Raw genomic sequence first — 15,674 nt, forward strand, 5'->3', positions numbered from 1 at the left:
CGGACATGACCAGGCTCTCGAAGTTGCCCTCAGGGGTATTGAAGGCCGTCTTCCATTCATCCCCTTCCTTGATTCTTATCAGATTATAAGCCCCTCTCAAATCCAACTTAGAAAACACCTTGGCTCCGACAATCTGATCAAATAAATCCAGGATCAAGGGAAGAGGATAAGGATCACGGACAGTAATGAGATTCAGTTCCCGGAAATCTAGACATGGTCTAAGGGTCCTGTCTTTTTTTTTTTAACAAAAAAGAAGCCAGATGCGATAGGTGACTTAGATGGCCTAATATGCCCTTTTGTCAAATTCTCGGCAATATACTCCTGCATAGCTACTCTTTCGGATTGGGAAAGATTAAATAGCCGAGATTTGGGCAATTTAGCTCCGGGAATAAAATTAATCGGACAATCATACTCTCGGTGAGGGGGCAACTACTGATCTCCACCCTCGTCAGCAAAATCTGAAAGAAACAAAGTTAACCCCTTAGTGGAAACCACAGAAATAGATGCGCCGAGACAGTTCTCCATACAAAAATCACTCCAATTACTGATTTGTCTAGTTTGCCAATCAATGGTAGGATTATGTTTCATCAACCATGGTAAACCCAGTACCAGAGGAGCAGGCAAACCCTTCAGTACAAAACAAGAAATTGACTCAACATGGGAATCACCCACCATCTAATGAATATCCTGCACAATATGAGTTAAATACTTTTGCGAGAGAGGCGCGGAATCAATAGCAAATACTGATATCCCTTTGCTTAATGCGCTTGTTATAAAACCATGACTCTGAACGAATTGATAATCAACAAGGTTAACCCCTGCATCACTGTCCACAAATACATCTAACTCAATATTTTCAGAGTCATGGCAGGCAGGAGAAATCGTGTACTGCAGGTAGAATACAAATATACCTTTTCTGACTCCCCATTCACACTACCAAGGGTGATGGAACTCGTTTTATTGGAAAGAACTTCCCCTTTTTTTTTGTTCTACTTTGAAGCTTCCTAAAAGGACACACGTTAATGAAATGTCCTTCTTTACCACAGAAGAAACAGAATCTTCTCTGATCTCTAGAGTTCCTATTACCAGGGCAAGAAGAGACCTGACCTAACTGCATAGGTTTATCCTCAGGCACTGGTTCAAGTGTCACTGTGCCCCGAGGGACAGGAGGAACAGTTTTCCCACATGATAGTTCATCCTGGTTGAGGGGAACCTTGCACCTCTCCCTCAGGCGTCTATCAATCTGTATGGCTAGGGACATGGCAGTCTCCAAAGACTCGGGGTTTTCATGAAATGCAGGGGCATCTTTTAGTCTCTCAGACAGCCCCTGACAGAAATGACTATGGATAGCTGGGTCATGCCACTCCAAGTCAGTCGCCCATCTTCTAAATTCAGCACAATATGACTCAGCAGAATGTTCTCCCTAACTCAAGCTACGCAGCTTAGATTCAGCCAGAGACACCTGGTCTGGATCATCATAAATGAAACCAAGGGCTCTGAAAAATTCATCCACCGATCAGAGGGACTGAGAACCGATCGGCAGATAAAAGGCCCAGGACTGAGCATCACCCTTTAGCAGAGAAATGATAATCCCCACTCTTTGATTTTCGTCTCCAGAAGAGATCAGACGTAGACGAAAACACAATCTATAATATTCCCTGAACCGAACAAAGTTATCACTTCCCCTAGAAAACCTATCTGGGAGAGCGACCTTAGGTTCAAGGCTAGGCTGGCTCCCACCAGTGGAGCCAGATGGATGCCAGGAACACAGTATAACAGAATTACAAAGGTCAGCTACCTCCCAAGATAATTCCTGCATGCGATCCACCAGTGCATCAACAGCTTCCATTTTGCACAGAGCTAGGTAAAAAAATGACGGTATGGGCAGTTTATAATGTCACGGTAGGTGAGGGAAGGGATGCAAACCAAATACAACAAAAGCAACAAATCACCAGGCTAGGCCCTAAAGCTAGGGAACAGGGAAAGGTCACCACCTGAAAATAGATGGGTTCCTAGTGCTAGGTGCAGGAACCAGCGTTTTTCTGAGGCCTAGCCAGAACACACAACAAAAGGGAAGGAGCAGGACTTAGCGTAAGACGGACGGGGAGCAGGAGATCCACCAAACACCAGCTGAGAACTCCAGAAGCAAATATAAACCACAAGGGCTATAGAGAGAGGCGGGTATAAATAGCATCACTAAATAGCTAATGAGCAGAACCGGTGGAAAGGTGGGATCCTGCCCAAAACCACAACAAATAGAAACAGAACAATCTGTCAGATAGACTCAAGTGTAGCAAGTCTGTCAGATCTTCTCAGGCCTCTCACAGGACAGGGCGTGACATTCTGACATGTCTTGTGTCTCCTCTCTTCCATGTTTCCCACACTTCTGCTGTCCTTATTCTGACATGTCTTGTGCCTCCTCTCTTCCATGTTTCCCACACTTCTGGTGTCCTTATTCTGACATGTTTTCTCTCCTCCACATTGGGGTCTTTTCTCCTGATGATGTCCTTGTGTCTTGTGTCTCCTCTCTTCCATGTTTTCCACACTTCTGCTGTCCTTATTCTGACATGTCTTGTGTCTCCTCTCTTCCATGTTTCCCACACTTCTGCTGTCCTTATTCTGACATGTCTTGTGTCTCCTCTCTTCCATGTTCCCCACACTTCTGCTGTCCTTATTCTGACATGTCTTGTGCCTCCTCTCTTCCATGTTCCCCACACTTCTGGTGTCCTTATTCTGACATGTCTTGTGTCTCCTCTCTTCCATGTTCCCCACACTTCTGCTGTCCTTATTCTGACATGTCTTGTGCCTCCTCTCTTCCATGTTCCCCACACTTCTGCTGTCCTTATTCTGACATGTCTTGTGTCTCCTCTCTTCCATGTTTCCCACACTTCTGCTGTCCTTATTCTGACATGTCTTGTGCCTCCTCTCTTCCATGTTTCCCACACTTCTGCTGTTCTTATTCTGACATGTCTTGTGCCTCCTCTCTTCCATGTTTCCCACACAGTTCCGGTGTCCTTATTCTGACATGTTTTCTCTCCTCCACATTGGGGTCTTTTCTCCTGATGATGGGGCCTCTGACACTTTTATTCCTTCTCTGGTATCAAAGCTATAATAGATGATGTTACACTGATAACACAGACAAGGAGCTGTTCTCTACTAGAGGCACAAGTTGTCCCCAAGATGCTGGACCTATGGACTACTGAATCCACCACAGGTCCCAGCATGCCAAGCCTGTTATTATAGGATACAAGAGGAGAGAACTATAATGCCCTGCATGCCCAAGCTGTTATTATAGGGTATTATAGGAGAAATCTACAACTTTTAGCATGTCCAGGCCGTTATTCAATGATATCAGAGGAGAGAACTACAGCTCCCAGCATGTGCAGGCTGTTATTATACTATTTTAAAATAGAAAACTACAACTCACATAATCTCTGAGCGAGTAATATAGAATATTAGAGAACTACAACTCCCATCATGTCTAGGTTATCATACAATATCAGAAATAGCTACAACTCTCAGCATGTCCAGGATGTTATTGTAGAGTTTTAAAAATAACTATAACTGCCAGGATTTCTTTGGCTCTGTAAAAAAAGAAGAATGAGTGAATTATGAATTCGTAAGTTTTCCAGCTTCTTCTCCTCCATTCAAAACCCCTCTCACTGCACTGATCACCACCAGACATCATACTCTCCATTGCTGAGCCCTGCCCCATCATACACTGATCACATGACAGTGACATCATCACAGGTCCTTCACCACCTCTATTCTTCTCCACTGCTGAGCCCCGCCCCCTGCACAGATCACATGACGGTGACGTCACCCCAGTTCCTTCAGCTCTGGCAGTGCAGCAGATACTGGGCAGGTCCTGGTCGGTAGTCAGGGCTCTTGTTCTCTCTGGTATCAGCCATTCCTCCAGCCTGCAGGTAAGATGAGCTGTGAGGAGACAGTGTGGTGGAGAGCTCAGACATGTCACCTCTGGAGATTCTCCTCCATTACACACAGGAATCCTTCTCTGCTCCTCAGCTTAGTATGATGGGGGAGGAGTGGGGAGAGTGGTGGTTGTCATCATTCGCTGGCCCCTGACTGTCTTGGTGAGGGGCCCCTGCCTCCAGCAGGAGAATGAAAGGAGCGGGGCCCGGCCTGAGCTCAGCTCTCTCCAGTCTCTTCTCTAGGAGTTCTGGACACAGCTGAGCACAGCCCAGAGGTGGGACCTGCATCTATCAGACATTTATCTCCTGTGGAGCCACCAGAGATCTCCATGTTGGGGCCCCTGGAATCCATGTGGTGGGGGCTCTGAGAAGCGGGGCCCCTCCAGGCTCAGGAAGTGCGGTTCTGGAGGTGACATCTGGTCTTGTCCCCTGGATGATTTCCTCTCCTCTTCTCATAAAGGCGCCTGCAGTACTAGAAGCCTCCAGCTCCCCCAGGTCTCTCCTCTCCTCCTGAATGACCACCAAGGATGGACAGGAAGGAGATCAGCAGAAGAATATTAGACCTCACCTTGGAGATCATCTCCCTGCTGAGCGGAGAGGTAAATTTTTCTAGATTTCTCTCCTCTTTATTGTATTCTGTAACAAGTCAGACATCGGGGAGGAGAATCCATCATAGGAAGTGATAGGAAGAGTCCAGGGTCCTGGAGAACGGCCTCCAGACCTTCCAAGTGATGGAGAACCTGAAGATAATCCCCCAGTATGGTGAGTGATGTGTCATGTGACCAGTGGCCAATAGTCATGTTGTAGGAGCCATGAGGAGGTAAGTAGGCACGTTGTACCCAGGAGGAGAGGGCCGGAGGAGAGCACATGGCCCCTGAAGGGTTTATTCCCTAAGTGTCTCTCTCCATCCACAGGAGTACACAATAGTGAAGAAGACGTCGGGGGACTGTGTGACTCCCATCATCCATCTCCAGGAGTCAGGAGGGTGGAGCAGGACCCCTCACCCCATCACAAAGCCTCCCCCTCACCCCCTGATACATGAGCAGAAGATCCTAGAACTCATCCACAAGATAATGGAGCTGCTGACTGGAGAGGTGACACTGCTGGGAATGCTGGGAAATTCTCCAGTAACAGCACTGGAGGGGTCTGGGTGATGACGGTGTCATTGTGTTGTCAGGTTCCTATAAGGTGTCAGGACGTCACTGTCTATTTCTCCATGGAGGAGTGGGAGTATATAGAAGGACACAAGGATCTGTACAAGGAGGCCATGATGGAGGAGCACCAGCCTCTTATATCACAGGGTAAGAGCCGTCATGTGCAGTGTGTACATGTGTGTGCAGTGACATGTAATGGAGGAGCACCAACCTCTTATATCACAAGGTAAGAGCCGTCATGTGCAGTGTATACACGTGTGTGCAGTGACATGTAATGGAGGAGCACCAGCCTCTTATATCACAGGGTAAGAGCCGTCATGTGCAGTGTGTACATGTGTGTGCAGTGACATGTAATGGAGGAGCACCAGCCTCTTATATCACAAGGTAAGAGCCGTCATGTGCAGTGTATACACGTGTGTGCAGTGACATGTAATGGAGGAGCTCCACAGTTTCTTCTCACATTACATTAGAGGCTACGTGTGCTTTATATGTCGGTCATATCCATAGGGCTCCAGTGACATGATGGGAGCGTGTCCTTCTGGCCTCCATCGGGCCGGTATAGTTGACTACACTGCTCTATCAGAGGCGTCCTGTGAAATCCGTCTTCCGCAGTGTATACATTGTAGATTATACATGGAGCTTCTGGGCAATGTCCGCCCCTGTGTGACTGTATAGAGCCTGATGTCGGAGCTTCTGTCAGATATAGGTATTAGGAAAACCTCTGCACATATATTCCTTAATACTGAAATGACAAGACCAAGGTAGACAATCCATATGGTTCTGTAAAATAGAGGAAGTAGCAGGTGTTAAGATCTGTACTTGATCAAATTTTCCAGCACCTAGCTCCAGTCAGTGGCATCGGGGAGTGGTGTAAAAGGCAGATTAAAAGTTTTTTTATCCAGCCTTAGAAATTGGATGAAGTTGTGTGGGATGATTGTGCGACGCCTCCTGTTCATCAACGTCCAAGGTATCGCCACTTGTTGCAAACTTAGACAGAATTCTGGAACTGAGAGAACTTGGCAGAAAGAGGTGCAGAGAGGACAACCTCTGCCCAGACGAATTGTGTGACTACAAGACTGTCACGTAGTGATCCATTCTGTGCTGGAAGTGAAATTAGACGTCACATTTCAGGTCTAGAGCGCTGCTCTCTGATTGGAGATGTCCCCATCACATCATGGAGTGTTCCCCTCATCCAGATGACGGCGATCTCTGATCAGATTCTTCTCTGATCCCGGCTGTTCCTGCAGGACATGACGGTCAGTCACATCCACACACCCACTGGGGACTATGTGGGCACAGATTTTGTGTCTACACCACCATGATGAACTACATGTACGGCATTGTGCAGGAATTACATGACATCAGTGACCTACATGTACCTCTGTGCAGGAAAGGGTTAAGCATCGTTTTGGGCTCGTCAGCAGATATTACAATAAATCCTGACATTTTGGTGATTTCAGTTAAATCAAATAAATTAGTGAAGAAATCCCCCAATAATAACAGCGGAGAAGAAAGCTCCTCATCTTACTTCTATATTTCATATATGAGGCTGGGGGCAAGAACTGAGGAGACATCTGACAACACACGAGATCTCCTGACAACTCTGCACACAAGTCACAGGGGGACATGTTGTCTTCAGGATATTCCTATAGAACAACCTTAGGCTGTGCTATCAGCAGTCAGATGTCTATAATCTAGTGCCCACTATACAGCTCTCCGGGAACATGTCTTCTGGGGGTCTGCTATAAGGGTCTATGAGGGAACCTTTCCCCCCTTATGCCCCCTCTCTGAGCGGTGACCGGCTGATGTCTATAATCTAGTGCCCACTATACAGCTCTCCGGGAACATGTCTTCTGGGGGTCTCCTATAAGGGTCTATGAGGGAACCTTTTCCCCCTTATGCCCCCTCTCTGAGCGGTGACCGGCTGATGTCTATAATCTAGTGCCCACTATACAGCTCTCCGGGAACATGTCTTCTGGGGGTCTCCTATAAGGGTCTATGGAGGGAACCTTTCCCCCCTTATGCCCCCTCTCTGAGCGGTGACAGGCTGATGTCTATAATCTAGTGCCCACTATACAGCTCTCCGGGAACATGTCTTCTGGGGGTCTCCTATAAGGGTCTATGAGGGAACCTTTCCCCCCTTATGCCCCCTCTCTGAGCGGTGACCGGCTGATGTCTATAATCTAGTGCCCACTATACAGCTCTCCGGGAACATGTCTTCTGGGGGTCTCCTATAAGGGTCTATGAGAGAACCTTTCCCCCCTTATGCCCCCTCTCTGAGCGGTGACCAGCTGATGTCTATAATCTAGTGCCCACTATACAGCTCTCCGGGAACATGTCTTCTGGGGGTCTCCTATAAGGGTCTATGAGGGAACCTTTTCCCCCTTATGCCCCCTCTCTGAGCGGTGACCGGCTGATGTCTATAATCTAGTGCCCACTATACAGCTCTCCGGGAACATGTCTTCTGGGGGTCTCCTATAAGGGTCTATGAGGGAACCTTTTCCCCCTTATGCCCCCTCTCTGAGCGGTGACCGGCTGATGTCTATAATCTAGTGCCCACTATACAGCTCTCCGGGAACATGTCTTCTGGGGGTCTCCTATAAGGGTCTATGAGGGAACCTTTCCCCCCTTATGCCCCCTCTCTGAGCAGTGACCGGCTGAGGTCTATAATCTAGTGCCCACTATACAGCTCTCCGGGAACATGTCTCCTGGGGGTCTCCTATAAGGGTCTATGGAGGGAACCTTTCCCCCTTTATGCCCCCTCTCTGAGCGGTGACCGGCTGATGTCTATAATCTAGTGCCCACTATACAGCTCTCCGGGGACATGTCTTCTGGGGGTCTCCTATAAGGGTCTATGAGGGAACCTTTCCCCCCTTATGCCCCCTCTCTGAGCGGTGACAGGCTGATGTCTATAATCTAGTGCCCACTATACAGCTCTCCGGGAATATGTCTTCTGGGGGTCTCCTATAAGGGTCTATGAGGGAACCTTTCCCCCCCTTATGCCCCCTCTCTGAGCGGTGACCGGCTGATGTCTATAATCTAGTGCCCACTATACAGCTCTCCAGGAACATGTCTTCTGGGGGGTCTCCTATAAGGGTCTATGGAGGGAACCTTTCCCCCCTTATGCCCCCTCTCTGAGCGGTGACAGGCTGATGTCTATAATCTAGTGCCCACTATACAGCTCTCCGGGATCATGTCTTCTGGGGTCTCCTATAAGGGTCTATGGAGGGAACCTTTCCCCCCCTTATGCCCCCTCTCTGAGCGGTGACCGGCTGATGTCTATAATCTAGTGCCCACTATACAGCTCTCCAGGAACATGTCTTCTGGGGGTCTCCTATATGGGTTACGGAGGCTCAGATCTATGGACAACCTATAAAAAAAAAATCTTGGGATATTTGGAGAATCCTCATTCTTTTGTTGTCCACACCATGAAGCAATTATTTTTCCATATTTAAGGTAAATTTTGGAGGTGGTAGACTTTCTACTACATAGTATGTTCTGCACCACTCTCAGATATGACATTTTGTAACAGGATGGATTTCTCAAACTCCAGGCTGAAAACTGCAGAATTTCTAAGTGTTTGGTGGCGGACTGGACCCTGGGTCAACAACCCTGGAGATAAGGGGAGTGTGATGGGTTTTCTAGGCTGAGTGTTCATTAGTCCGAACCATCTCCTCCTGGGTCAGTATGGCATGATGAGAATTAGAGAGCAGTTCTCCTTCATGAACTTCTGAAAGTCTCAGGGAATCAAAGGAATGCGGGAAATTCTGGGTTTTTGCTTTACAGTGGAGAGAAGTATCATCCCTATCACATGTGGGCACAAATTGTACTGATGTCAGGCTAGTCACAACAGTCTGAGCTGTAGAGGGCTCTGATACTGAGCCTTGTGTGGCTGGGACGCTCGTGCTGAAGCTCCAAAAATTACCCGTCCAGAAGGGAGGATGGCTGGATTGTAGGTGACAGTCCCAGCGCCATTACAAAAGATCATGTGCTTTAAGGCTGTGAAGACTGGAAAGGACACGTTCTGACCCCTGAGTCTGATGTGATCACCAAGGCCTTGCTTCGGTCCCATGCTGCCTCTCTGCATTAAGCCCCCTGGGCCACCACTGGAGGGAATTTCATTAGGGCTACAGTCCCTGCAGAGACGGGGACCAGGCCGCAACATGAGGAGGGAATGCCTCTGCCCGTCGTATCTGACCTCGGCCTAGACAGAGTAAAATGTCTTCAACTAGGAACCCCAGAGGAGCTCCCCGCACCTCACTGATCTGCCTGCCTTTGACAGGACAGGAAAGAACCATGGAAGGGGGGGGGGGGTTAAACCTTTGTTTTTTCCTGTCCTATCAGGAGAAGGCAGTCTCAGATAAATAAATCCTCATACGGGTATGTCGAGGAAAAAAGTTAGGAGTTTTGAAATTAAAAAAAATAATTACTTTTTGATGCATAAAATAAGATTTTTTGCGTAAAAGTACTAAAACATCATAAATATTACAACATATTTTAAATCACCACATAGTTTCCTAAAAAAAAATGAATAAAACCTAAACAATAAATTACATATACCCCAAAATGGTGCCATTAAGAAAACACAACTCTTCGCACAAAAAATAAATAAAATAAGCCCTCCTACAGCTATATCGAAAAAATGTATAAAAGTTGTGGGTCTTATAATGTAAAGTAAAAAGTGCTCCATAACAAAATTAGATTTCACAATACAGATTACATTATATTGGTTTCTTACATCTGATGAGGCCGGTGTACTGACTTTGAAACACTGCTAGAATGGCTGATATAAAAATAACCATGTTATGAGTCCATCTAGGGGATTGCCGTTATCTGCGGACCGCATGCGGAGGAATTGCTCCCCCGGTTATAGACACGCTACAGTGTCTGGGTTTGGAGCATTTTCACCCGTTTAGGCTTTTGTCTTTATGTGTATGGAATGTGACACTTCATTGTGGTGGTAACGTTCTTTTGCACCTGGTAGCTTCTGTGTCACATGGTCTGTTGTGGGTGCGGCTTCTGTGTCACATGGTCTGTTGTGGGTGCGGCTTCTGTGTCACATGGTCTGTTGTGGGTGCGGCTTCTGTGTCACATGGTCTGTTGTGGGTGCAGCTCACAGCTTTATCCTACCTCACAGTGCATCGGTGATACCACTATGGAGGCCTGTGAGAGTCTGGCTGTGAGTGGGTTTCTAGCCCTGTTCAGACCCTGTTCACACACCACGGGCAGTTGAGTGGTAGGACCCCGTGCCTGCTGAGACACCGTGACGTGGTGCATGAGGGGCTCCGATATGTTCCTGACTGGAAGATATTGGCAAAGTTCTCAGCTTTTAACATCGGCTTGAGGAATTAGCTAGTATTGTCAGTTGCGTATCATTTTGGTGCATTTTTTGCAGTGATTTGTGTCCATCTACAATATTTGCGTTCTCATGAGTCCTGTGTGTCCACCTATAATATAATTGACAGGCTCCTTTACCTTTTCAATGTACCTCCTCCTCTGCAGCTGAGGAAAAGTCACACATGTTTATTCTGCAGTAAAAAGAAAATGGTAATTTTATTCTATGGGTTTGTAGAAATATTTATTGCGTTTATTTGTCTTGCACGAGCTCAGTACAAGCTGCAGAACAATAAAGCAGTAGATGGAATTAGAAGCTGTGATTTCCCATGCCCCTAGAAGATGGGTGCCCTCTCACTAAAGAGCCAGGGAGACTGCAGCCTGTACTGAGCATATCAGGGGAGGAGGTGCACTAACAATAAAAATGGGCATTATGACATGAATTCTAATGAGTACACCAGTGTCATCAGGTTTAATAGCTGTTTAATAATAGATGCAGTTTGTGTTGAATGGTGATCATTGATCCTTGTTGTGAGAAATATGTGGAGTTATGATTTAATTGCTGCCATTTGCTCCAGTAGTGGGCAGAGGAAATCGGGCTCCACAGGTCACAGCAGGGCCACGTGTTCACATTTCACACCCCACTCTGCCACACTGGCAGCTCAGCAGGTCAATAACAACAAAGAAATTCTGTAGCCATCATGGAACCGGCAGTTCATAAGAAATTATAAACTATCCGTACATTGCATACATACACCAATCATGTCTTTGCGACCCTGGGTCTTCTCTTGTGTGTGGGATGCAGAGAAGGGGAGATACGGAGAAATCCTAGTAGGAGCCAAATAATGGTGCCATGTTTGGTTTCAAATTGTACCCAGAATCCAAGCGGATCCGTTGGTACCAGAACCATCTCCCCACGACCTTCCGGTGTGGAGCTATGAGCCATAATGGGTTTTGTGGAGTTTTGGCTACCAGGACCAGTAAGGGGAAGTGGAATCCTCCCCGGTGGAGGAAGGGGCATGACTGATATAAGGTTTAAAGTGCCCGTGCAGGGCACAGGCCATTGTCTTTTCTCTGAAGGAGGTCATGTTGTGTAACATGTTTGGAGGAACCTTGGAAAACCTGCTCATGTCACTACCTCCATGTGACAACAATCCAAGAATAAAGCTAAGTAACTATAGTTTTCAAGAACCACCTACATATTTGGTAACTGACTTTCATTTGCTAACTGATTATACCACCATCTGTATTTGCACATCTGAACATTGTATATACCTGTGTGTATATAGTGTTGTGTGTGTATATAGTGTTGTGTCTGGTGCACCCTTAAGACAATTAAATATATAAATGAATCTTGCGTTGTTCAGTATCTCAATCCACGAATCCCCACATCCGTCTTTCGGCATAACGTTATATGCTACCTGTGGGTTGGATTCTAACCCGATATAATCCCATTAATGGACCGGGCATATATGTTATGAGAAACTGGTGGCAGTCTACTGGACAGGCAGAGCTCTTTTGCACTGGGGCAGGGTTTGCTGTCAGGGTTTTGAGCGAGTGTTGTGTCATGCCTGAAGGTAGCATGAACCACCCTCTGGTGTTGGGGAGCAAAAAGTACTGTGGCAGAGAGCAGGACTGGGTGCCAGACATGGTCGGGCATTTCACATTTTTGAGTTTTAGCATGTCATAATTTACTGTATGTAATAAAAGTCATGACCTGGTGTAAAACAGAATCCTGGACTTTGTCAGGAAGTTATAGAAGCTTTGTAAGATTGAAATAACAAGTGTAGTTTTTATTTTTGTTAGCCAAAGCCAGGAGTGGATTCAAAGTAAATGGCCTATAGTTCTTCCTGTTCGATCAACCTTCAGCCTAATGGTAATGTTATGTTTGTCTACTCTGTAGTTTGTAAAAATAAAATAAATTTTCAATTCTTATTTTAACAGAAATCCCCAGTAACAATTCTGAGGAAAACTTCATGTTATCTCTAGAAGATGAAGATATCATGGAGAACTTTACAGAACAAAACCCCATTACCCCTAATGTTTATCCAGGACGTCACAGTACAAATCTTTCATATAATGCCCCTAATTATGAAGAACCATCTTCTGATCAATCACAGATTGTAACCACAAGTACAGCTCAGAAAGGAGGTGAAAGGATTCATTGTGATAAAGAGTCCACAAAAAGCTCAGGTCTTTCTACACACAGAGGAATTCACACAGGAGAGAAGCCATACTCCTGCTCAGAATGTGGGAAATGTTTTAAACTGAAATCACATCTTGTTATACATGAAAGACGCCACACAGAAGAGAAGCCATATTTATGTTCAAAATGTTGGAAATGCTTTACACAGAAATCGCATCTTGTTAAACATGAGAGAATTCACACAAGGGAGAAGCCATATTCATGTTCAGAATGTGGGAAATGTTTTACATATAATTCACAACTAGTCAAACATGAAAGAAACCACACAGGAGAAAAGCCTTATTCATGTTCAGAATGTGGGAAATGCTTTACAGAGAAATCAAATCTTGTTACACATGAGAGAATTCACACAGGAGAGAAGCCATATTCATGTTCAGAATGTGGGAAATGTTTTGCATATAATTCACAACTAGTCAAACATGAAAGAAACCACACAGGAGAAAAGCCTTTTTCATGTTCAGAATGTGGGAAATGCTTTACAGAGAAATCATATCTTGTTAAACATGAGAGAATTCACGCAGAAGAGAAGCCATATTCATGTTCAGAATGTGGGAAATGTTTTACATATAATTCACAACTAGTCAAACATGAAAGAAACCACACAGGAGAAAAGCCTTATTCATGTTCAGAATGTGGGAAATGCTTTACAGAGAAATCAAATCTTGTTACACATAAGAGAATTCACACAGGAGAGAAGCCATATTCATGTTCAGAATGTGGGAAATGTTTTACATATAATTCACAACTAGTCAAACATGAAATAAACCACACAGGAGAAAAGCCTTTTTCATGTTCAGAATGTGGGAAATGCTTTACAGAGAAATCACATCTTGTTAAACATGAGAGAAGTCACACGGGAGAGAAGCCATATTCATGCCCAAAATGTGGGAAATGTTTTGCACAAAAATCAGCTCTTGTTAGACATGAGAAAAGTCACACAGGAGAGAAGCCGTTTCCATGTTCAGAATGTGGAAAATGTTTTACACGGAAATCACATCTTGTTAGACATGAGAAAAGTCACACAGGAGAGAAGTCATATTCATGTTCAGAATGTGGGAAATCTTTTACACAAAAATCAGATCTACTTAAACATGAGAAAATACACACCGGGGCAAAGCCGTTTTCATGTTTAGAATGTGGGAAATGTTTTACACAGAAATCACATCTTGTTACACATGAAAGAATTCACACGGGAGAGAAAGCATATTCATGTTCAGTATGTGGGAAATGTTTTAGACAAAAATCAGATCTACTTAAACATGAGAAAAAACACACTGGGGCAAAGTCGTTTTCATGTTCAGAATGTGGGAAATGTTTTACACAAAAATCAAATCTTGTTATACATGAATTCACATATCAGATAAGTCACAAAGGAGAGAAGCTGTTTTCATGCTCAAAATGCAAGAAGCGCCTTTCAGATAAATAAAATCTTGTTATACATATCACACAAGGACCATTTTCATATATATTTAACATACTAGGCAATTCATTGTCTTTAAAGGGGTTGTCCACCTTTAACATGTTATATCAGACCCCACATAGTGGCCAGACCCGTGGTAGTGATCATACTAACCTGGTCCCCGCTGCTGGGTTCTGGCTAATCTGTGTTCATATCTGGGCATGTAACTGCTGTAGCCAATGAATGGCAGCGAAGTATTACCCATTTGGCATGTGACCCTGTGACATGCCACACAGGTGATATGTCACCGCTGCCGGCATTCATTGGCTGCTATGTTCATGTTCTCAGGGTCCCGTGGAGTCGACTGGGCAGGAGAGGGAGCCCAATGACGAGGACCAGGTAACTATAATCAGCATTGCATATCTGGCCACTCTGTGGAGTCTGATATAACAACCCCTGTACAACCCCTTAATCTTCTTTAATAGGCCGGTGAGCAACATGGCCTCTTCGTAGGCCAGTAAAGTACTGTTCATGGGTCACATGGCTTATTTGTAGCTCACTCCTATTAAAGAGAATGGGGCTGAGCTGCAATACCAAGCACAGCCATTATACAATATACGGCACTGTGCTTTGTAAGCTGCGTGGAGGCCGCGGTGGTGCTGGGAGTCAGACTTCTAATATTTCCTTGTTGTCCTACAGCAGCAGCACAAATGGGGATTTCTAATTCTCCTGAAACATAGGACAGGAGATGTCAATTAATTAAATGCAGATCCTATAAGACTGCCTAACTTAGACCCTCCTATTTTTTTTTCTGTCCTTCCTGGAGACCTCTTTCTGTGAAGGAGGTGGAGATGTTGGGAAGTATTTATTTGTTATATTCCATCCTTTAGATTGTGGCAATAGGCTGGAGTTAGCAGCTTTAGACAGGCTAAATGAACACAGTCAGGATTCATGTGCGGAGAATAGGCACTGAAATCCGCAGGTGCTCGCAGGCAAATCTGTTTGGTCAATCCGCATGCGGATTTTACTAAGTGAATGAAGTAAATCCAATCAGGAAAAATAAAATAAATTGACATGCTGCGGATTTTAAATTCTGCACCACAGTTAAAAATTCGTGCAGAAAAAAAATCTGCATCAAGTGCATTGAGAATTTCAAATTCTCATAGAATACAATTGCGGTCCCCAATGCACGGGCAACATTGGGCCAGGATGGATCCAGACCCATTCAACTTGAATGGATCTGTGATCCGTCCGCATCGCAAAAAAATAGAATATGTTCTATTTTTTTGCGGTGCAGAGGCACAGACAGAAACACCATGGAAGCACTCCATAGTGGGGACCCGATGGCATGGAAGGCAGCGCCATGTCTAAGGAAGGCATACCTGAGACAATCACCTAAAAAATAAAAAATCTATAGCTCAGAATATGGAGACACTAAAACATCATTTTAAAGCTGTTATTGTGTAAAACTTACATATGGGCGACACATTGTGGCCTCTGTAGGGTCAATACTATCACCCCTGGCAATTGTATTGGAAAAGGCATTGACTCCTTTAATTAAGGACACTAGATCCTTTTTGTCCGACACACAACATTTTCTCAATACAATTGCCAGTCTAAAACCTGTTCCCCCTGATAGTCTTGGTAAC

The 15,674-nt window shown here is 45.2% G+C and overlaps 1 protein-coding gene across 2 annotated transcripts in view; it reads left to right on the forward strand.

The window, feature by feature from the left end:
- Positions 1-14,604, forward strand: part of LOC122924962 (zinc finger protein OZF-like) — a 36,242-nt gene extending 21,638 nt beyond the window's left edge. Inside the window, exons 1-2 of one of the 2 annotated variants that reach the window (XM_044276506.1) lie at positions 5,173-5,233; positions 12,365-14,604. In XM_044276506.1, the coding sequence (XP_044132441.1) occupies positions 5,200-5,233; positions 12,365-14,052 (1,722 nt within the window). In that variant the 5' untranslated portion in view covers positions 5,173-5,199 and the 3' untranslated portion in view covers positions 14,053-14,604. Of the gene's footprint in view, positions 1-5,172; positions 5,234-12,364 lie in introns of those variants that run through there. The other variant, XM_044276507.1, reaches the window with a different exon arrangement.
- Positions 14,605-15,674: the final 1,070 nt, after the last annotated feature.

Source organism: Bufo gargarizans, chromosome 1, assembly GCF_014858855.1.
Source record: "Bufo gargarizans isolate SCDJY-AF-19 chromosome 1, ASM1485885v1, whole genome shotgun sequence".
In the NCBI taxonomy this organism is placed as follows: Eukaryota; Metazoa; Chordata; class Amphibia; order Anura; family Bufonidae; genus Bufo; species Bufo gargarizans.